Here is a 23,166-nt window from a genome sequence, read left to right as displayed (position 1 = left end):
GCATTATTGATGGCTCGGTCTGAGCAGCGTGGGCGATCCGAAGCTCCTGCAGGCTGCGTGAGACGTCGTAGTGAAGCAGAGCTCGGAGCTTCCTCGGTGCTGGCTGGATCGTGCAGATGTTTCAGCACTGCTGCGTCTCACACTGATGCTGTGATTCATGAGGTGGAGGTGCTCTGGGCTCTGCAGCTGATTCTCTCTGAAACGCTCATAGTCTTCAGGCTGAGGTTATTTTGGCATCTGTCACTCTTCCTTCATCCCTGCCCATCTTCTCTCGTCCATCCTGCATCTTTCCTGCCTGTCCCGTGGCTTCTCCTCTCCGTTTCCATCCTGAGTCGCCTATTTCAGCTTTTGCTCCGCCCTGATGCGTCGGCCCCGTCTGCAGGCCCAAATCAGCCTCTGCTTTATCAGATATTTGCTGCAGCAGCTCGGCGGGGGTACCTAATAAAATGGTGTGTGATACAGATCTGTGTGCGTGTGTCACAAAGTGGCAGAGATATTTGTTAGACCAGCAGCAACCATAACCACATACCAGGAACGACAAACGTGCTCATGTTGGAATAAACATCGTTTACTGCTCGTTTGTCGCCTGTAGATGAACTGACGTGGTGGAGTTACTCTACATAAATATTCAGGTTCAATGTAATTTGATTACAGAAGTGATCAAGACACGGTGATAGTGGGAGGAGCCAGGACACTCGGTTTTCCTCTTTCAAAGGTGATCAGAGAAATATCCTCTCACATCCAGATGTCATCAGCTCCGTGATCCATGCTACACCTGTCCTCACCTGTCCTCACCTGTCCTCCTCCCGTTTCCTCTGATCGATCATAACTTTGTGTTTCAAGCCTCCCCCCCCCACCACCACACACACACACACCTTCCCTGAAAGCATGTGTGTGTTCACGTGTGTGTGTTACATGTTTGTTTCATGTGTGTTAATGTGAGTTGTGGTCCATGCTGTGTGGGTGGGGCTGACTGCTCTCTGTTTTGTGGGTTTGTGCGGGTGGAGGCCGTTAATCTCTGGATGTTTTATGGATGAGAGCAAAGCGCAGCGTCGGTGATGTGCGTCTCATTAACATCAGACTGTTTACGCCGTGCTGCAGATTTATTTAGCCAATTAGACTCTGCAGAAGAACAACAACTGTGTGTCTGTGTGTGTGTGTGTGTGCGTCTGTGTGTGTGCGTCTGTGTGTGTGTGTGTGTCTGTGTGTGTGTGTGTGTCTGTGTGTGTGTGTGTCTGTCTGTGTGTCTGTGTCTGTGTGTCTGTGTGTGTGTGCGTCTGTGTGTGTGGTGTCTGCGATGAAGACAGAGTTTGAGCACATGCCCCAGCTTCACTTCACTGGCTGCCCATTTCTTTCAAGATTCATTCTAAGCTCTCCGCGGCGTCGCCCCGCCTCCTCTCTCTGAGCTGCTACAGCCTCACGCACCCACCCGCTCTCTCAGGTCAGCTGATCAGCTGCTCCTGCATGTACCCAGGACTGGGTAAGCTTAGAGGAGATCGTGCTTTTGCTGTAGCAGCTCCCAAACTGTGGAAAGATCTCCCTTTAGAGATTAGACAGGCCTCGTCACCACCTGTTTTTAAGTCACTCTTGAAAGCCCACCTCTTTACCCTGACCTTTGACACCATGTGGGATGTTGGTTTATATTTTTTTAGTTTTATTTTAGTTGTTCATAGGTGATTCGATGCTGTTTTATCTTGTTTTCTTTTTAATATAGGGCTGTTTTAATTTTTATGTATTACGTGTTTCATTTATTCATTTATTTTTGCTGTTTTCTGTTATTCTGTTGTTTTCAACTTATTTTCTGTACAGCACTTTGGTCCTGTGCTGGGTATTTTAAAGTGCTTTATAAATAAAATTGGATGGGATTGGAAGACCAGCGAGCACGTCAGCTGCAAACTAACATCAACAACAGTTCAGTGTTTAAGCTCCCTCAGGTCAGCAGCTCAGAGTTTATTTGGCTTTTATTTGTATGTTTCAATATTAATCAAATTGACCTGAGACAGAAAAATGTTTCAGAGTAAACACAGTGTGGTCCACCCCGCGCCCCCCTTTAGACTCGCCCCTGTTCACTTCCATGTAAACCAGAGCGGCTGCCGTCAGCCTTCACCAAGCTGCCATTTAAACCTGTCAGACTGAGTTCAGTTCGTCTGCGTACTTTAACACTCCTGGAGTTCAGATTGTTCTGTGTGTGACACAAACGGCAGTGGGCGGAGCTACAAAGTAGCTTCGATGGAGCTGCAGCCAGTAAAACCTCTGATGGTGAGATGAGATCAGAGGGCCTTTATTTGTCAGTTGCAGTTGCCACAACCGAGATGACAGACCTTGCCGACCGTACATATGATACACATCACATTGGGGAGACAGGTCAGGCTAGGTAGCGAGGAAAAAAACATGGAAATGTGTAACACAAAAGGATAATACAGGAATGCACAGACATCATCACACCATAACACAAAACACAGACAAGCAACATGGGAGAGTGTTCCAGCGTGTACAGCTGATCTGGGAGCGCTGCAATCTTCGATCGCGCCTCCAGCTGATCCGCTGTCCACATCGGATGGGAGGTAAGCATGGGAGGAGGCGATGCTCCGCCTCTCCGCGGTGTTTAAATAGACTCCGCCTCCACGTTAAACTGCCAGCGTCATCATCGCTGCTGCTGTGTGCGTCATCCACTCGCTGCCCATAGATACGTTTGTACTGCAGGCCTGGCTTCAGTCGGTCAGTAAATGAAACGCAGCATTTCTGTTAATATTTTTTAATATTGAGTTATTCCAATCACTCGAAGACTGGTTGCAGCGCCACACACACACACTCTCTGGTATCTTGGCGTGCTCCCATCAGGAGGCCCTGGGTCAGTGCGTGAGTGCATTGTTGTCGCCATCTGTTGCGATTCTCCGAGTTTGTGTTGGGACTCAGTTTTGATGTGTGGAGCTCCCGGGCCTGCCTCGAGTTTCAGAGGTTGTTGAGTGATTGTTAATTCTAATTCCTGGAGCTTCCGTTACCCCTGTGTTTCTTGTGTCCCCTGTGTTTCTTGTGTCCCCTGTGTTTTTTGTGTTTCTTGTGTCCCCTGTGTTTCTTGTGTTTCTTGTGTCCCCTGTGTTTCTTGTGTCCCCTGTGGTCTCTGTTTCATGTGTCCCCTGTGTTTCTTGTGTCCCCTGTGTTTCTTGTGTCCCCTGTGTTTTTTGTGTTTCTTGTGTCCCCTGTGTTTCTTGTGTCCCCTGTGTTTCTTGTGTCCCCTGTGTTTCTTGTGTCCCCTGTGTTTCATGTGTCCCCTGTTTCATGTGTCCCCTGTGTTTCTTGTGTCCCCTGTGTTTCTTGTGTCCCCTGTGTTTCTTGTGTCCCCTGTGTTTCTTGTGTCCCCTGTGTTTCTTGTGGTCCCTGTGTTTCATGTGTCTCCTGTGTACCCTGTGTTTCTTGTGTCCCCTGTGTTTCTTGTGTCCCCTGTGTTTCTTGTGTCCCCTGTGTTTCTTGTGTCCCCTGTGTTTCTTGTGTCCCCTGTGTTTCATGTGTCCCCTGTGTTTCATGTGTCCCCTGTGTTTCTTGTGTCCCCTGTGTTTCTTGTGTTCCCTGTGTTTCATGTGTCTCCTGTGTACCCTGTGTTTCTTGTGTCCCCTGTGTTTCTTGTGTCCCCTGTGTTTTTTGTGTTTCTTGTGTCCCCTGTGTTTCTTGTGTCCCCTGTGTTTCTTGTGTCCCCTGTGTTTCTTGTGTCCCCTGTGTTTCTTGTGTCCCCTGTGTTTCTTGTGTCCCCTGTGTTTCATGTGTCCCCTGTGTTTCTTGTGTCCCCTGTGTTTCTTGTGTCCCCTGTGTTTCTTGTGTCCCCTGTGTTTCGTGTGGTCCCCTGTGTTTCTTGTGTCCCCTGTGTTTCTTGTGTCCCCTGTGTTTCTTGTGTCCCCTGTGTTTCTTGTGTCCCCTGTGTTTCATGTGGTCCCCTGTGTTTCATGTGGTCCCCTGTGTTTCTTGTGGTCCCCTGTGTTTCTTGTGGTCCCCTGTGTTTCTTGTGTCCCCTGTGTTTCTTGTGTCCCCTGTGTTTCATGTGGTCCCCTGTGTTTCATGTGGTCCCCTGTGTTTCATGTGGTCCCCTGTGTTTCATGTGGTCCCCTGTGTTTCTTGTGTCCCCTGTGTTTCGTGTGGTCCCCTGTGTTTCTTGTGTCCCCTGTGTTTCTTGTGTCCCCTGTGTTTCATGTGGTCCCCTGTGTTTCATGTGGTCCCCTGTGTTTCATGTGTCCCCTGTGTTTCATGTGGTCCCCTGTGTTTCTTGTGTCCCCTGTGTTTCTTGTGGTCCCCTGTGTTTCATGTGTCCCCTGTGTTTCATGTGGTCCCCTGTGTTTCATGTGGTCCCCTGTGTTTCTTGTGGTCCCCTGTGTTTCGTGTGGTCCCCTGTGTTTCGTGTGGTCCCCTGTGTTTCTTGTGGTCCCCTGTGTTTCATGTGTCCCCTGTGTTTCGTGTGGTCCCCTGTGTTTCGTGTGTCCCCTGTTCCCTGCCTCTGTCTCAGTGTTTGTGTTTTGTCCCTGACGTGTCGCTGCGCGTTCTCGGTGAGCTCCAGCCTGAGCCTTTGCCGTGTGGACCCTGGAGTATGTGTGCGATTCCTGCCTCCTTGGTTTCTGCTTGTTTTTGAACAGCGTTCAGTGTTCAGGGCTCAGTGTTTGTTCCCGAGTCTGCAGGCTGCTGTTTGCTCGGGGCAGGCGTCCACAGGACCAAACCTGAAATCTGCTCATCCCGGGAGGAGCCACCGCTTCTGTTGGGGTGAGCAGGTGACAGCGACTCCATCATGGAATAAAGTTGAGCGGGAGCTCAACAGCTGTGTGACGGGCGCTCGGGCTGCTGCGCTCCGTCACACGCTGCTGCGTGTTGGGTGAAGCTTGGTTCCACCTTCGGGCCGTCACCTATGGTCCTCTCTGGGAGGGACTGACAGAACGGACCATAGGTGACCGGCAGGACGTCACAATCCACCAGGAGGAGATAACCTGCTCCTGTCGCTGCAAGGCAGCTCCACCTCAGAGCAGGAGAATGGGTGGATGCAGGTTAATGTGAGCAGCTTCAGCGTCTGTTGGTGAAGAGACTGAGAGGAGAGCACATCCTCCACTGAGATCTTTCTTTGTCATTTTAAAAAGATCCGCATCAGCTCACAGATTCATTGGCTTCTCAGTCTCGCTCCACCTCGCACCAACTTTCATCACATCCAACCGCCGGCGTTCTCCTAATCTTACTGACGGCGTGCAGTCTCATGATCTGAGGTCTGTTGTGTGCTGTGTCCTGCACACAACAGCTCTGCTGGTTGTAACGTTTCACTGCAGATCAACATGGCAGCCATCCAAGCAGCCAGTCTCACAGCCTGCCCTCAGCCGAAAGAGGATCTGATTGCGGCGGGGGGGACAAATCGAAGGCCATAAAGTGAGAGGGTGGGGTGGGGGGGGTGAATAAATGGATGGCAGGAGTTAAAGGAGAAGCTGTGCTCAGCATGTTCAGTCTGTGACTGAAAGCAGGAGTCACATCTGTGATGAACAGCTCAGAAAGTTTCAGTCTGCAGCACCAGCAATGTTTGTGGCTCCTCCTCAGAGCATGGAACAAACGCTGTGCTGATTCATGGAAGCCACAACAAGCCACTAAGTGCACTCGCGTCCATCTTTGCAGGGTAAGATGTGCCTGAAACCGCAGAGCTCCAACTGTCCTGAATCTCTGCAGCACGATTGGCTCATTAACCTCCTGATTTGGTTGCCTATTAGCTTGTTAGTTGCAGGGGCGGGACATAGATAACCATTCAGGTGGAGAGAAGCTGATGATTTACCATCGATCTGTGACCCCCCCTTACCCGAGGCCACAGACGACAGCAGAAACGAGGCGTGGGTTTAACAAATCGATTTTAGTCTGAATAACGGGATATCGATCGATTAAGTCCTGGATCGATTATTATTGGCAGAAACACCTGAATCTCAGCTTAAAGCTCACAAAACTATTTCAACAACCACCAAACAGCTAAAACGGTAAACGAGAGACGGTACAAACACGTGGACGCAGAGCGTGGATCGTTCACCCGACGGCACGGACACGCCGTCGGGCTGAAAGCTCGCAGCTCACAGGTTCTGATGCTGCAGTTTCGTCACTCTGACCAAAACTGACTGAACCAGCAGCACAAGAAGATCAAACTACGCTTCACGTTTGATAAACGTTGTATTTAATTCGCTCTGACTTCCTGCACAGCTCCCGCTGTGTTGATTCATGGTTTTTGATCGACTGCAGAATATTTTAAGGTTTTCTGCTTCATGTTTTTCTGTTGTGATGCTTACACCTCTGATGGATATGTACTGATAAATGATCAGAATTATAACATTTCTGGCTGCCCGAGGCAAAAATCGAATGGGGACGTTCTGAATCATAACTGAGTAAGTTGTATAAACCAGAGATGATACTCAGCAGAAACGAGCTTCGTCTGGACGATGGCTCGGCTCTCAGCGATCGGCCGAGTGTCCCCGCAGCCGTTTCCTGCCTGGTGTTCATTAAACACACCGTGTGATTGGTTTGGTAGTTTGTTGGTAGGAGTTCTCTAAAAGTTCAGAGCGAGGCGGCTCAGAACGAAGTTCAGCAAAGTCAGGTTTTCTCTGTGTTAGCTGGTTTAATAAGTGCTCAAACCCAGAGACAGATTCACCGCGGTGGTTACCAGCCGGGCTCTCGGCTTCAGGCTCTCACTGCTGCTGTTGTTTCTGAGGTGATGGAGAGTAATGTCCCGCCCTCAGCGCAGACTTACAGGAGGTACTTCAACAGTATCCTGCAAGTTTTGGAAGGATCCTTTGACACTGCGAGCTCAGGCAAAATGAGATATTAGTTTCATTTCTTCAACGATCTGCATCACACCTGTACAGGTCACCTCTATGTTTACAAACTAATGTAGATCTTCTGGATCCTGTGACATCAGAGTTTAGTTTCCTGATGTTTTCACCACATCCAATCAGCTCTCCTTCCCTGCAGAGATCCTCAGATCAGCCCATGAACAGCCCTGTTTGTGTCCCCCACAGACACCGACTACATCAGTGAGGAGGAGAAGCACAGGGTGGAGCTGATGTTGGCCTTTCTCACCGAGGAGTCCAAGCAGGCTGCAGCCAGCACAGCTGTAAGTACACCTGCACCTGTCACACCTGCAAGCACACCAATGTAAAAAACATGGACGTGGCGATGTGACCCGTCGCTCACAGACCTGGTTATGGTTCTGCATCCACAGACTTCATGAGAGCCTCACACAGGCTCAGGTACCTGCTGTTACTGATATGTAACAGCAGCCATTAGGGCTGGGTCATATCATACCGTTCACAGTGTAATGTTGGGCAACGATAAGAAAATGAAACATGGCGATAGAATATGGGTAAAACGCGCATGCGCAGTGCCGTTGTTTTCATATACATATGGCGGAAAAATCATGGCGGTGACGCAGAAAGAGAAGAGCGAAAGCGGATCGTTGAATGAAACAGATGAAGCTGAACTGGTTTGTAAAAATGCTGCAGCGTCACTGGTGTGGAACTGGTTTAGCTTCCGTCCGTCAGATACACAACAAAGCACTATTTTTGGTAGCGCATGCTAGCGGGCCGTCGTTATTACCGTGTTGTTTGGAAAATACGGCGCACTTAAAATCAATCCTTTGATTTTTCTGAAAGTCAACAGAGCCCCTTATAATCCCGTGTGCCTTATGTATGAACTCTGGTCGTGTTTACTGACCTCGAAACGATTTTATGTGCACGGCGCTCGAAAATCTGTCAGATGTTTCAGTACGACTTTGCTGAGCTACGAAGCCACACCGCTTGATGGATTGTCGGAGCGTTACGGCTGTCGTAGGCGGAGCCTCGCGGAGTGATACGTACTGTGCTTCAACATAATGTTACCATACTGTGTGTGTATAAGCTCTTTTTAAGTGTTGTGGATGTTATACATGGTTATGCTGAGGATGTGTCGGCCAGTTTCCACTGAAATGCCTTTTGGTTAAACTGTCAGTGAGGAGTTTGCATTTGCACTGTTACATGTTTATATAACTTTAATGCAGATAAAAACAGCTGCTTGTTTAAGTGAAAATACATTGATGGGTTTTTGCACAGCGGCGACACCACGAAGCAGCTTCTTCTTCTTCTGTTGCTATTAAGGTGGAGTTCTGGCAAATGCATGGGCTCGTCCTTTTATAGCGCCAAAGCACTTTCTGCTGCACCACCCACACACCCACTCACAGAGCTTCCATCTATGCCTAAGTGCTGTCTAACACACACACTCACACAGATGGACATTGGGAGGAGCTCGGGGTTCAGTGTCTGTGGTTATTGCTGCTGGTTCTGGGACGTGCACGCTCTGCATGTTTGCATAAAGCAGGCGCAGTAAACTGTTAGAAGTAGAGACGTTGGTATTTATTTATAGCTGCTGAGACTCTTTAAACCTGCTGAAGCTGATTGTGCGCTCACGGGAAAACGCCGCTGCCTGTGTGAGGTCTAAAGTAAACCTGAACACAACAGAAGGACCTCGCTGATCAATATATAATTAGTCTGTAATTAATAAGTGATGAAGCTGACCTGACCATAGCAGATTAAAAAGTTAAAGTTTGGAAAAACGTGATTGTGAGAGAGAGCCATTTCCTGCGAGGTGTCTGTTCGTCCTGCTCGCCGTCTCCGCGGAGAAACCCGATCCTGGACTCTCCCCGTTGTCTCCACCGCAGAGCTCGGCCGGCTGAAGTGGAGGATTTATTATTGATAAAGCAGGAGAAGCGCTGCGTGTAAATCACTTTCCTGCAAAGTCATGCTCAGAGAACCGGAAATGAAATAAGAGCCAAAATATTATTAGAAGCTGGTAATGAAAGCACAGCGTTCAGTCAGCCTTCAAAGACAGAGACACTGAGGACGTGAAAAATGGAAAAGAAAGCAGAGTGTAAGTGCCGCCTGAGGTGGATTTCCACAAACCCACTAATGGCTCTCTGCTCTCGTTCAGCTGCGAGTAGGAAATGACTTTTGCTAATGTGAAGTTATGCTGCTTGTTTGGAAAGTGTTCCTCAGTCCAGACACGCCGACAAATGTTAAGTGGTTTCAAGCTGCAGCGTGTTTTTCACACAAAGCCTCGAGAAGTACACTCGTCTCCCAACAACACACACCTGAGAACGTCAGATATCTGATTACACACACACACACACACACACACACACACACACACACACACACACACACACACACACACACACACACACACCATCTACAAACCCAGCTCGGTCTGGCAGACGAGGCTAAACACTGTGTGAATATACAGCTGTGCCCAGATGTTTATATACACTCATCAGCATGAACGTCGGGCTTTAATTGCTCTGTTTCCAGGGTGAATGATTGTACAGCGACTTTAAAAAACAAGCTTGACACTGTTTGTATTTCCCTACGACGCTTTAATAAGTGGTGCTGAAGATGCTGCAGACGAGGTCTGTTATGGGGAGTGATGACTGCTGAAAGGTCCTCTCTACGGCACAAAAAGGATTTGTTTGGCAGCATTCATCGGACTGACCGAAGTCCAAGGAACTCAGTGAAGATCTAAGATTTACAGGAGCTGGGAACGTGTCTGCAGAGACACGATCATCATTTCAAACAGCTGTACGTGAGTTTATCCAGATGTGCCGTCACATCGTAACCAGCTTCCTCGCGACGAGAGGAAATTGGTTAGGATGTTCAGGAACAATTGAGGAATAACCGAGACTCAAACCTGCCATGAAGCTTCCACAGTGAAGCCATCTGAGAGAGCGCCGACCAAGAAAGAAGAAGCCGCCCACGTGGGCGAGCCAGAGGCAGAAGAGGCTCGGGGCGGTAAAGGGAGACTGTGTGAAAACTCTGACGCTCCCGCTTCAACAGCAGAGGGTCTCCGGGCAGACCATCGCCGTCTTCGTTGTGGAGCGAGGCTACAAACCGCCGCTGTGTTTCTATGTGCCGCATCATTTCCTGTTAAACTCACAGGTCACGCTCGAGCCAGACACGAAGAAGTAACCGAAGCATTTTACACCAAATGTTTCTGAGAAATTCGAGATGTAAGCGCTTCACCCAGAAAAACCTTTTCAAGATTAATGTAACCACAACTTTGTATGATCGTTTAAACATTTATCAGGAGAACTTACGAGTTCTTCTATTTTTAAGAGTCTTTGCAGGCGCAGGATGTTTGAAGCATCTTATTCTGGAACAGTGGAGCGAGGCAGGTGTGATCCCAGTTATCACTGAGGACCAGACTAGACGCATGACACGATCACAGAACAAGCTTCGATTGACAGTTGTTTATGTGATCTGCAAAACAGGTCCCCACGTCTGTGACGCAGCCCTCTCGGTTTATCAGCACGAGCACTCTGTGCAGGTACGGCAGGCTTTGGCGGTTTCCTTTTTTTTTTTTCCGCCTCATCTGTGGGGTGGGCGCTTTCCACTATAAACACGCCCCTTTTCACACAGTGGCGCTTTCTTCAAAAACACTGTTGTTGTTGTTTTTGGTTTTTTTGCCTGTCTAGTTGGGCTTCTTTTGCATCAGCATTATTGTCTAAGGACCAAAGAAGATGCCAAACAGATTTACTTTACCAAATTGACCATCCCAGCCTTGCTGTAATGGTCCATTTGATTCACCTTTTATTGTTTATTTTATTTTCACTCTACTGAATACGGGACCAGGACTTGTACTGGGGGAAAGAAGGGGAGAACGAAAGAGGGCAAAGAGAAACAGCTGAGAAGAGGACGGGGCGAGGGCAAAAAATAAAACCCAACCAGAATGAGCAGAAACAAAAATGCATCTATCGATCACCTGGATCACCTGCTGAGAAAGAAAAAAGAAAACAAGCAGAGAGAACAAGAGTAATAGAATAAACAACACTCACAATGATATATGGGAATATGACAGTAAATTACTAAATATTAAACATTTATTGTGCAGCACATAAGATCAAACAGAACACAGTGTGCTTGACGTAGGAGCCCAAAAAGGGTGTAGTTTGTGGGTTGTGATCACCCGTGTGTACACCTGTGAGCATGGACGCGCTTGTTTTTTTCAAAGGTTCCTTCATGTAATTGATCTGCTAGAGGGTAGTGGGGGGGCCACAGCCCGTCGCTCCAGGGCATGCGCAGGTATGGAGGAGATCACAACTCCAGACATCCAGAGGCCCCCGAATACAATGAGACCAAGGAAGACAAACAAAAACACTGTTTGCTGTCTGATCACAGCTCACCGAGGCCTGTTGTCATTCGCCGTCACACACTCACACCGAGAAGCACCAAAACAGAAAAGTCACGTTGTAGCACCCAGGCTTCCTCGTAGACCCCAAACAGGTGTGGAGGTGAGTTCTGACTCTGGTCGTTTTTCATTTATTGTGTTGTTTGTGGAAACGCACCGCTCTCTCAGATGGCCCCGCCCCTCCCTGAGCCTGGGTCTGTGAGCGCTTTGCTCGTACGCAGTCACCTGATTGTTGGGTTTCTCTGTTGGGTCTTTATAATAAAGAGCGCTTTGAGGCGACTGTGATTTGGCGCTAGATAAATAAAACTGTGTAGAATTGAACGTTGCAGTTTTTCCTGCGCCTGCAGGAATTTATTACCATCACAGAGCTTGTCGAGCAGGATTACCCCGCTGCAGGGAGGGCGGGCCTGTCACTGCACCACCTCTGCAACCTCCTCACAAAGAGTTACGTCTGTGGAATATGGTGCTTATCTCCATGGCGATGCAGGTAGTTATTAGGTCAAAGGTCAAACCTTCATGGATGATCGTTTTTCTGTGACTTTCAGTCTGGAGTGTGGAGCCTGTAAAACAGGAAACGAGCGAAGCACCAGTCAGCGGTTTTGCTTTCGGCGCCGACTTCATTCATTCATCAGAGCACGTCCGGAGTTTTTACTTCACCTCAGAATAAGTGGAAAATCAGTCGCTGAGACAGGACATTATTCTCATTATTACGACACGCTGCGTGAGATAAAACGTGGTTTGGTCTGAGTGGACCTGAGCTTCCACAGAGAGGTGGGTTGGCACACGGCTGCTGGCTCTCTGATACTCACACCTTAGTCTTTGCAGCCGGAAGCAGCGATCGTTCTTCTCTTCTCGCGCGTCTTTAATGGCAGTGGAAACTTGTGTCATAATGGATGCTGACTTTCCAGGTTTCAGAAAGCCGCGGTCGCAGAGACGGGCCTGACCCCAGCACAGCCCTGCAGACGCCACTTTCAGCTGCCCGTGTGAGATTAAATCATCAGGCTGTTTGAAAAGCTGTCAGGGCGGTTAGCTGCTGCTGTCCATCGATTGTTAAAGCGCGCGCGCACGCGCACACACACACACACACACACACACACACACACACACAGACACACACACACACACACACACACTCTGGCTGTTTTCTCTGTGTTTGCTGATGTTTGCCAGGACAGCACACAGGATGTCAGGGCAACCAGCTCCATAGAGATGGGTGTTAAAGCTCCAGTGATTATCCTCTGGATGGAGGGTGTGTGTGTGTGTGTGTGTGTGTGTGTGTGTGTGTGTTAAATCTGCAGTGTTTTACAGCTGAGAGCTGCTCAGGTTTGGACTTGATGTTCCGCCTGGTCGGTTTCGTCGTCACAGCGTGATTATGGTGTTTGATGTTCGTCTGTGAGAGGTCGTCACCCTGAACTGTGACTCGCACGTAAAAAACACTGAAGAGTAAAAACCAGAGTGGAACGTGTTCAGTTTGAATCTTGACCAGTTTGATCAGGTTGGTCAGGACTAGGGATGGGTATCCCATCCCTAGTCTACCAGTACCAAACCGGTACTTTTGAAACGGTGCCGGTGCTTAAACGGTGCTCAAACCGGTGCTTAAAGAATGAAGAACACAAACTTTGTCCAAAAACCTCTCATGTTCAGCTGTTTTTTGTAAAAAGATAACAATGTTAGCCTTTTCTGCAGCTATGGGGCATATATGGTATCACTCTTGGCTGGAAGCAGTGCTTAAACAATGGAAAAAACACAAACTTTGTCCAAAAACCTCTCATGTTCAGCTGTTTTCCACTTTTTCTTTGGTCATTTTAGCCTTTTTGGCCAGGGTGAAGGGAGCATCTGCCATCAAACAAGAAGACAGCCGCATGTAGCTATGATGATGTTTGCTAGTTCACTTTACATGCATTAATGTAATAACGTGGTTAGCCTACTCAACGTAAATTACACACGAACAACATTAAGCTACTCACGCAGAGAAGAACGGCTGCTGCTGCATCATCATCCTCATCATTTCTGCTACACTGGCAGGGCTAGGGGCCAGGACTCTCCTCTTCGGGTTTGTGGGGGATGTTGCTAACTCCGGGTCTGATAACAGGCACCACACCCGCAGTAGATGTGCTCGGTGTGAGGTCTCGCAGCAAGCTATCAAATACGGCGCATTTCTCGGCTTTTAAAAAAAACGCTATGCGTCGCCAGGTGTTTCATCGGATTTGAGGTGTTACCTCCTTTGACAGTATCACAGTATCAGCTTAAAGCACTTGTTGCAGCTGCTGAGTTTGCATCTTTTGCTGTGAAGTACAGCCAGACTTTGACCGCTTCGCCTTGGACATTTTTAATCTGTAGCTCTGCTCTAAAAGAACGTACGTACCTGGCCCCGCCTACTATCCTCGGAAACGTAAAATGATTGGCTAGAATCTAAAGTGTATCACATCCTTCTGTATTTATCACCAAGTTATCTTCAAACAGTGAATAATGAGACACTTTGGGAAAAACTTTGATGGTTTTAGGACTACATCATGTTGTTTATGTGCAGTAGAGCTGCACTGAGTACTTTCAGCAGGACCTCTGTAATGGAGTAGTTTGCAGTGCAGTACTTCAGTTTGAATAAAGGAGGTGAAAATAAGCTAAAATCTTCTTGTGGTTTCTGTGTTTTCACCGACTGCAGACGAACCTTCATCGTGACTCCGTCTGTGACGATCGCCTCCTTTCAAAGTAAAATAAGACTTTAAACAGTAAGTCTGTGTCTGTACTTGAGCTTTGTAGGAAACTTTATTTACAAATGTTGATGATCAGTACATTATAATTTAACAAAAACTAACAACGACACATCCTGGTGTTTGTGTGTGGAGCTGGTTTTCAGAGCGCGATGAGACGCGTCGTCCGTCTTTCAGGTTCTTTGGTCTCTGGTGTCCCGGTTTAAATAAAGCAGGTTTGGTGAGGACGCTTCTTTGTGAGAAACGGGGTCGTGAAGCTGTGTCATGAAGTCAGAGGCTGACATTTCTTTCAGCTAATGATCCGATCAGCCCGACATCCTGTCTGCGTTTATATTTACACGCCAGCCAGCTCGCCGTTACAACCGCCGATCCTGATTGGTGGAGCAGCGTCAGAGGAATAACAAGGATTTCATATTCTGCTCACAGGAATTTATTTTCACGTTTCCTCGCCTCCTTCACGCGCCACCGGCTGCCTGAACTTTGACCTTTCCAGCAGAGACGCCGTGTGTTTCGCTTTGCATGAGGCGCTCATCGATGGCGGGTTAAAGCCTGATTGTTCTGCTTCTGAACCGCTGACGCGTGATATTAGACTTTTCAAAGGACCCTTCATAAAGGTGTCCTCTTCCTCACCTCTACGTTCTTCTTCTGTGGTTACAAACTGGGGTCAAGACGGAGACAAAAACGTCTTTAAACTGCAGCCAGATGCTGCTTCGTTTACGGGTCTCAGGCACATCCATGTGTTCTTGCTCTCGCACAGCCCTCCTCACCGCTGTCCACTGTCTCACTCACTGAGAGGACAGACGCACGCTCCACTTGACTGTCTCGTCCATCACCCTCTCTGTTTTTCACACAATGATATTATCCTGTATCCTCGCATGTGATTGGCCACAGTATGGAGGGATTGGAGCATAGCTGTGCCCCTGTGTGAGAGCTGAGCAGCCAAAGGAGCCAAAGTGAGGAGCGGCTCTCGCTCAGTGGGAGTCGACTCTGATTCACTGCAAAGCGCTCTGTAAGCACGGCTCTTAGAGCTGACGCTTTTGAAATGACACATTATCGAACGTTACGTTGCGTGTCATGGACGCTGTCGACCACGTGTCGATCTGAGACAGCAACACCATGTAAGACTGGCCTCGAGACATCCAACTCTATGTTTAAGGTGCGTTTAAACACATGACCTTTGAACTTAATTTTCAAAAAGCGGGCACCACTACCTTGGTACGCTCGTGTTGTGTTTAATGTTGTGATGATGAAACTGTGACTGTACCTGAGCAGCCAATCAGCACTGAGGATCAGATGAATGCTGAGGACAGGATGCCGGCGACAGCGTGACTGCAGTTAAACGTCACAGGGCTGTTCTGCGTACAGGTGCGTCAGATCTCAGGTCACTGAAATCACACAGGCGTTAAACCTTAAATCAGAGCTGCAGTCATTTTAACTAAATACTACAAAAGTTTCGGTTCGTGTGTTTTTGTTTTGCTGTATTTTTGTATCTGTGCTGCGTTGAGTTTACGTCAGTGGAGGTAAAAGCTCTGAACGCGCTCGTGCTCCATGCTGGCACCGCCCCTTTAGATGAAGCCTCCAGTTTAGCTGTGGTGAGAAAAGCTTCAGACTGTGTGGTTGAGTATTGGCATTGAGCTGAAGACCTCGGGGTCTGAGGCAGAACCAGGCTCAGGGAGGGGCGGGGCCATCTGCTGTGATTGGTTGGGGTGAGAGAAGGAAGACAGGATAAAGACATGCTGTGGAAGAGAGACAGAGGTTAATAACAGATATGATTCAATGCAGAGAGGTCTGTTAACACATAGTGAGTGAGAAAGGTGACTGGAAAGGAAAAACTCAATGCATCATGGGAATCCCCGGCAGCCTACGTCTATTGCAGCATAACTAAGGGAGGATTCAGGGTCACCTGGTCCAGCCCTAACTATATGCTTTAGCAAAAAGGAAAGTTTGAAGCCTAATCTTGAAAGTAGAGATAGTGTCTGTCTCCTGAATCCAAACTGGAAGCTGGTTCCACAGAAGAGGGGCCTGAAAACTGAAGGCTCTGCCTCCCATTCTACTTTTAAATACTCTAGGAACAACAAGTAGGCCTGCAGAGCGAGAGCGAAGTGCTCTAATAGGGTGATATGGTACTACAAGGTCATTAAGATAAGATGGGGCCTGATTATTTAAGACCTTGTATGTGAGGAGCAGGATTTTGAATTCTGGATTTAACAGGAAGCCAAAACAGGAGAAATCTGCTCTCTCTTTCTAGTCCCTGTCAGGACTCTTGCTGCAGCATTTTGGATTAGCTGAAGGCTTTTCAGGGAGTTTTTAGGACTTCCTGGTAATAATGAATCACAGTCGTCCAGCCTGGAAGTAATAAATGCATGAACTAGTTTTTCAGCGTCACTCTGAGACAGGATATTTCTAACTTTAGAGATGTTGCACAAATGGAAGAAAGCAGTCTTACACATTTGTTTAATATGTGCGTTGAAGGACATGTCCTGGTCAAAAATGACTCCAAGGTTCCTCACAGCGTTACTGGAGGCCAAGGTAATGCCATCCAGAGTAAGAATCTGCTTAGATACCATATTTCTAAGCTTTTCAGGGCCGAGTACAATAACCTCAGTTTGATCTGAATTAAGAAGCAGAAAGTTAGCGGCCATCCAGAGGAAGAATCTGCTTAGATTTCTTCCTTGTGAGTCGGTTGAGCATCAGAAACTGGACGGGTGAGTGTTTGTGTCGCAGCTGCTTCATAAGAGCCTGAAGATTATACCTCATCTTTTTTTATTCGTCTTAATTTTTGAGATTTTTAATTTTCTTAATTTAGTTTTTAAAAAAGACGTTTTGTGGATTAGCTGAACACTTTCTGCTCTCCGTCCTTCCATCGATGGGATAATGAAACCCAAACACTCAGTGACGTCTGAGCGGATGGTCGTGTGCTGCCTTTGCTCTCCGTTGATGAAGTCATGATTGCTCCTCATCATTAGCGTCCTCTGTCATCTGTCCCTCGCTCGCTCTGTGGATGCTTGCTTTTCTCTCCTCCTCCCGCCCCCACACTTCTTTGTTTTTGCCCCATTTTCTCCTCCTCTGGTATTTTGGACTCTCGGTCCACTGATGACATCGGCCGTCCTCCTGTGGGCCTCGCTGCCCTCAGACCGTCTGCCGTCAGGACTCAGATTCTGCCTCAGATTTGCACACATGCAGCCTGCAGGCCACATTAGAGTCTCTGAGTTTCCTGTGACAGATTGTGGTATTTATGTTATCTGTGCGCTACTCAGCGTCTGTGACCCGACAGCTGCTCGATGGTCGTCTGCAGAGCTTTAAGTGTCTGTTTTCCTGCCAGGACAGCACGGCTGCAGATTCCTGCAGAGCGCGGTTTACACATCCAAATATCGATCTGATACCAACGCTCGTATTGGCAGTTCGGGTCCTATCACACAGCAGTCGTCTGAGAGTGTTAGAAAAACCAGTCACAGCCGAACATCTGAATTGTAAGTTGCTAAAAATCAGGTGATCACCTCTGTCGTCAGATGGAGTCGCTGAGGAGACGTCGCTCTGCTAACCTAAACTCTCGCTGCTTCGAGCTTGCAGACGATGATGGTGTCTGCGGGTCGGTCTGCAGAGTGAGGAGATTTTCACTTCCTGTGATGTGACTGTAACACATCAGTGCAGCTAAATGCAGCATGATTAACAATAGTCTGAGGAAATTATGTTTTTAGATCTTAGTGATACATTTATTCCCAGAGGCTCGGCTCAGCTCTTTATTAAAGATGGAGCTGCCAGCCAGGAAGACAGAGGAGGGTCGTGTGGAGGTGGACGTGCAGAGGAGGCTGCTGGGATGGAGGCAGATGATCCTCTGTGGCGCCCCTTAAAGGCAGCAGCTGGAAGATCTCTGTGGTCGTTTGTGTATCTTTGTGTTGGTTTGTGCGTCTGAGCTTCATGGTGTCGGCTGTGCAGACACACGTGTTTGAACCGTCCTCGCTCCACTGTAAAAAGTTTGTGTATGTGTGTCAAATTTACTTACATACAGAATACATCTGCACTGTCTCACATCTATAAAATGAAAAAGACCCTTTAGACCTGGCTTCATACAGACCGATCAGTTTAATTAATGTAGATAATAAGATAGTTGGAAAGATTTTAGCAACACGCCTGGAAACAGTTCTACCAACAATTATATCTCAAGACTAGGGATGGGTATCGTTTAGGTTTTATCCGATACCAGTACCAAACCGGTACTTTTGAAACAGTGCCGGTGCTTAAACGGTGCTCAAACCGGTGCTTAAAGAATGGAGAACACAAAATTGGTCCAAAAACCTCTCATGTTCAGCTGTTTTTTTGTAAAAAGATAACAATGTTAGCCTTTTCTGCAGCTATGGGGCATATATGGTATCACTCTTGGCTGGAAGCAGTGCTTAAACAATGGAAAAACACAAACTTTGTCCAAAAACCTCTCATGTTCAGCTGTTTTCCACTTTTTCTTTGGTCATTTTTGGCCAGGGTGAAGGGAGTATCTGCCATCAAACAAGAAGACAGCTGCATGTAGCTATGATGGTGTTTGCTAGTTCACCTTACATGCATTAATGTAATAACGTGGTTAGCCTACTCAACGTAAATTACACACGAACAACATTAAGCTACTCACGCAGAGAAGAACGGCTGCTGCTGCATCATCATCCTCATCATTTCTGCTACACTGGCAGGGCTAGGGGCCAGGACTCTCCTCTTCGGGTTTGTGGGGGATGTTGCTAACTCCGTGTCCGATAACAGGCAACCCACCCGCAGTAGATGTGCTCGGTGTGAGGTCTCGCAGCAAGCTATCAAATACGGCGCATTTCTCGGCTTTTAAAAAAAAACGCTATGCGTCGCCAGGTGTTTCATCGGATTTGAGGTGTTACCTCCTTTGACAGTATCACAGTATCAGCTTAAAGCACTTGTTGCTGCTGAGTTTGCATCTTTTGCTGTGAAGTACAGCCAGACTTTGACTGCTTCGCCTTGGGCGTTTTTAATCTGTAGCTCTGCTCTAAAAGAACGTACGTACCTGGCCCCGCCTACTATCCTCGGAAAGGTAAAATGATTGGCTAGAATCCAAAGTGCATCACAGCTCAGGAAAAAAAAGCACCGAAATGTGCGCTGCTTTTTGGTCTGGTTACTATCATTTATGTCAGAACGATATCGGTACCAATCCCTAGTCAAGACCAAACAGGATTTATTAAAGACAGGCAGCTGTTTTTTAATATTAGGAGACTGCTAAACATTATCTATACGCAAGACAAGCATAATCCAAACCCTGAAATGTTACTTTCCTTAGATGCGGAGAAGGCCTTCGACAGGGTGGAGTGGGATTATCTCTTCTCGGCCCTGTCGAGGTTCGGATTTGGCCCTAAATTTATTTCTCTGGTTAAACTACATCCAACCAAAAGTGTCGGTACAAACAAACAATGTCCACTCCGACTATTTCAATCTGAATCGCTCAACAAGGCAAGACTGTCCTCTCTCACCTCTGCTTTTTGCATTAGCTATTGAACCGTTAGCTCTTCTACTGCGCTCAACAGAAGAACATACGGGGATTCAAAGGGGAAAAGCAGAACATAAAGTCTCGCTATATGCAGATGATTTACTACTGTATATTTCTAACCCTGAGAAATCAGTCCCAGTCATCATGGAGACTTTGCAAAACTTTGGAGAAGTGTCGGGGCGAAGTGTGCTGTTCCCAGTCAACTCTAAAGGAACTCTACATTATATGATGAAACCAAAAATAACAGACAAATGGATCAATCTACCAATTTTACTAACAGGAAGAATAAACATTGTTAGAATGAATATTATTTCAGTGTATCCCTATTGTGATTAATAAAGCCTTTAAATTAGACTCCTTAATATCCTGTTTCATATGGAACAGAAAGAACCCAAGAAACAAGAAGAGCTATCTGCAGAGACCGACGGGTCAGGGAGGGATGGGGTTACCATGCTTCCGTCTGTATTATTGGTCATGTAATGTTCGTTCAATGTCGTTTTGGTTGCGCACTAAGGGGGCCGACTGGACAGCGATGGAAAGTGAAAGTTGTTACCCCTCCTCATTAGAGGCTATGATCTATTCAGCTCTCCCTATCTCTAAACACGACCTTAAGAGTCCTGTAGTCTCTCACACAATTAAAATCTGGACACAGATAAGGAAACATTACGGGTGGAAGGAAGCCTCCATACTAACTCCACTCATGAATAACGCAACGTTCACACCATCACTTTCAAACATCTCATTTCTCCAATGGCACCACAGAGGGTTGCACTCAAAGGATTTATTCATCAACAAGGTTTTTCCCACATTCCAGCAACTGCAAGAAAAATTTGACTTGCACAGTAATGACGTCTTCACATACTTACAGATCAGAAGCTTTGTAAGGAGGCTTTTTCCATCCTTTCCAGATCGGCCCCCAGACTCTGCCTTAGATAACTTATTTCAGTTTGACCCACTCAAGAAAGGACTAATGACAAAAGTTCGCAATGCATTGTCACAACTGGATGGAACTACCACGCTTGACTATCTGAGAGAGGCCTGGCAGTGTGACCTGGGTATGAGAATCACAGACAGTCAATGGACAAAAGCCCAGGAAAATGTAAACTCTTCCTCTGTTTGTATTCGTCATGGACTCTTACAGTTTAAAGTGTTACACAGTCTCCATTTATCAAAGTTGAAACTGTCAAAAATGTAAACTCGTCCTGTGAAAGATGTAAACAGCAACCTGCTCCACTGGCGCGTGTGTTTTGGAACTGTCCCTGTATAACAACATACTGGAATAATGTCTTTCAAACCTTGTCTGAGATTCTAATGCAAACTCTGAAGCCAGACCCAATCTGCGCTTTATTTGGAGTGAAGCCGGTTGTTGTAGGTTTGTCAGCCACCCAAAATAACGTAATACGTTTTGTGACGCTGCTGGCACGCAGTTTAATTTTACTAAACTGGAAACAAAAAGTGCCTCCTACCCCATCAGCGTTGACACAAGATGTAATGAGACGTTTGCAGCTGGAAAGAATTAAACTCCTATTAAGGGGGAGGAATTCTGTTCAACCTGGCAACCTTTCATAGATCTCTTCAATACAGCACAGATATAAACGATCACTGAGCCTCATTGGTAGTCTGACGAATAACATCCTCTGTTCAACTTTCCTTTGTTGTTGTTTTTGTTGTTGTTTGTTTTTTGTTGTTGTTCTTTCTTTTGTTTTTTTCCCATTCTGTTCAACTTTTACCGTATATATGTAACCAGTTATATTTGAATCGTTGTCATCTTTATGGAAAGAGAAAACGGGAAAACCAAATAAAGAGATTTGGGGGAAAAAACACAAAGCACCAATCAGCAGCCAGGATATTCGACTCCAATCGTGAACAAAATACATGACCTAAAAACCCAGTTATCATGCAGTAATACAAAAGGCAGAGTACTCTCACAGTACTGTCAGGAACATGCTCAGAAGACTCAAGGACACAAGTGACTCTCAGGTTATTGAAGCCCTTCAAAATAAAAGCTTTAGCTGTTTTTGGTGGAAATGAAGGAAGATGGAATTTTATGGACGGTCCCCTCAGACATGGCGATGGGACGTTTGGCCCTCAGCGAATCCCGTCGGCTTCTCGGAGTCTTTCGTGGCTCTGAGTCGAGCCTCCTCTGCAGGCTGTGTGTTTTTCTCTGCTCGTCTTTGCCTCCTTGTTGTTCTGAGGCCATCCATCTTACATTTTGTGTCCTCGTTATGTTCGTGCCAGTCTGTGCACGCTCTGAAAGCCTTGGGTTCCCCAAACACAAAGATCTCATCTTTGTGTTTGACATCCTAATCCTTCACTGTCGCCTTCCTCCCCCTTTGAACTGAATTATAAACCAGAGGACAGAAAATGAGTTACAGCTTGTGTTTGACAGCTGGATTCAGAGACACGTGAAGCTCTGTAAGGTTGTTTGAACTGTCAGCAGAAATCTTCCTGTGAATTTGTTGTCATGTGACCGTGTTGGTGTGAGATGCAGAACGACACGATATCGTTCACATCAGCGAGCATTGAGCTACGACGCTTTTCTTCGGTAACGTTTTGTCGGTGTTTCTCCTCAAAGTTCTCCTGCAGCTAGAAATTAATCAAAGTGTGAAACCAGACCTGAACTTCAAATTGGATGTGAACAGCAGAGCTCGCTGATTTAAACGATGCTCTGAGGACGAGGACTCAAGCTGACCGATGCAGCCTCCTGTGTTTATCGCGCCAGACTCATGTTTTTGTGAATGGAGTCTGCTTTACCCGTGTCGTGCCATCGTGCCAGGTAAAGCGCTGAAAATGTTCTAAAGTCTGTTGCGTAGTGGGCGTGGCCTACACACCTAGCCACAGGCCTCAGAGGACAGGTGTGATGAGGCGGCTGTGATAGCGAGAACAGAAGAATGACTCCTGTGGCTTCAGTAACCTGTTACAGCGAGCACATTCATGCTTCCTCTGATCATCATTTCCATACGCGGCTGCTTCCTGTTTCTGCCTCCCGTCCTCGTGCGTCCTCAGCTCCGCAGAGGATTCTCACTCGGGCGAGCGTGCAGGTCCTCTGATGCTGCACAGTGATGATCCTTACTGTAGTTTGCTAAAGGTAGCTAAAGATAAACTTGGTTCTTCCCAAACATTTTTAGTTTTGCATGTTTTATTTTCACTTTTCTGGGTTTTCTCCAGATTTTCAAGTTTCCTCCTCCCATCCAAAGACACATGTTAGGGTCACCGAAGCAGTCTTAGAATAGATGCACAGATCACCTTCTCCATGAGCTCAGGGGGCCCTGAGGTAGCCAAGACACGAGCGATCTCTCCTGGGCCAGTTGGGCACACCTGAAACACCTCACCTGAGAGGCTGTAGCAGGCTTCAAGCACAGATGCTAAACCACCTCAACTGGCTCCTCCCAGTGTGGAGGAGTAGCAGCTGTACTCCAAACTCCTCAACCCACGACGGAGCCCAAACTCAGTCGAGCTCGTTCCCACTGCTTCTGTCTTTCAACCAGTTTCTCCTTCACGCTTCTCGGCTCCTCCTCCTCCTCTTCAGCTTCTGCACCATTCATCTGTCCATGTTGAAGACCCTGAGACCTTTCTTCAGCTGAGAACGTCAGCATCAGACTGCTGATTCTCATGTCAGACACTTTAGACCTAAACCAAACAGTGCTCTGGTCCAACGTCCTCAGACAGGTGACCGGTCCAAGGTGTACAGACTCACTCTTTATCTCAGGGGTGGGCAACTCCAGGCCTCGAGAGTCGGTGTCCTGCAGGATCTCA

General features: G+C 47.2%; 1 protein-coding gene across 4 annotated transcripts in view; it reads left to right on the top strand.

Annotated features, from left to right (window-relative positions):
• Window positions 1-23,166, top strand: part of LOC120739265 (E3 ubiquitin-protein ligase RNF123) — a 93,564-nt gene that overhangs the window by 63,748 nt on the left and 6,650 nt on the right. For all 4 annotated transcript variants that reach the window (XR_005697157.1, XM_040040985.1, XM_040040984.1 and 1 more), the window contains one exon: window positions 7,011-7,105. Coding sequence is in view for 3 of the 4 variants with exons in the window: in XM_040040985.1 (XP_039896919.1) it covers window positions 7,011-7,105 (95 nt within the window). In the remaining variant the exon portion in view is untranslated. The remainder of the gene's footprint in view (window positions 1-7,010; window positions 7,106-23,166) is intronic.

The sequence above is a fragment of the Simochromis diagramma genome, unplaced genomic scaffold (assembly GCF_900408965.1).
Source record: "Simochromis diagramma unplaced genomic scaffold, fSimDia1.1 OVJJ01000296.1, whole genome shotgun sequence".
Taxonomy (NCBI): domain Eukaryota; kingdom Metazoa; phylum Chordata; class Actinopteri; order Cichliformes; family Cichlidae; genus Simochromis; species Simochromis diagramma.
Note: the sequence above shows the minus strand (reverse complement) of the source record. Positions and strands in the feature narration are given on the sequence as shown.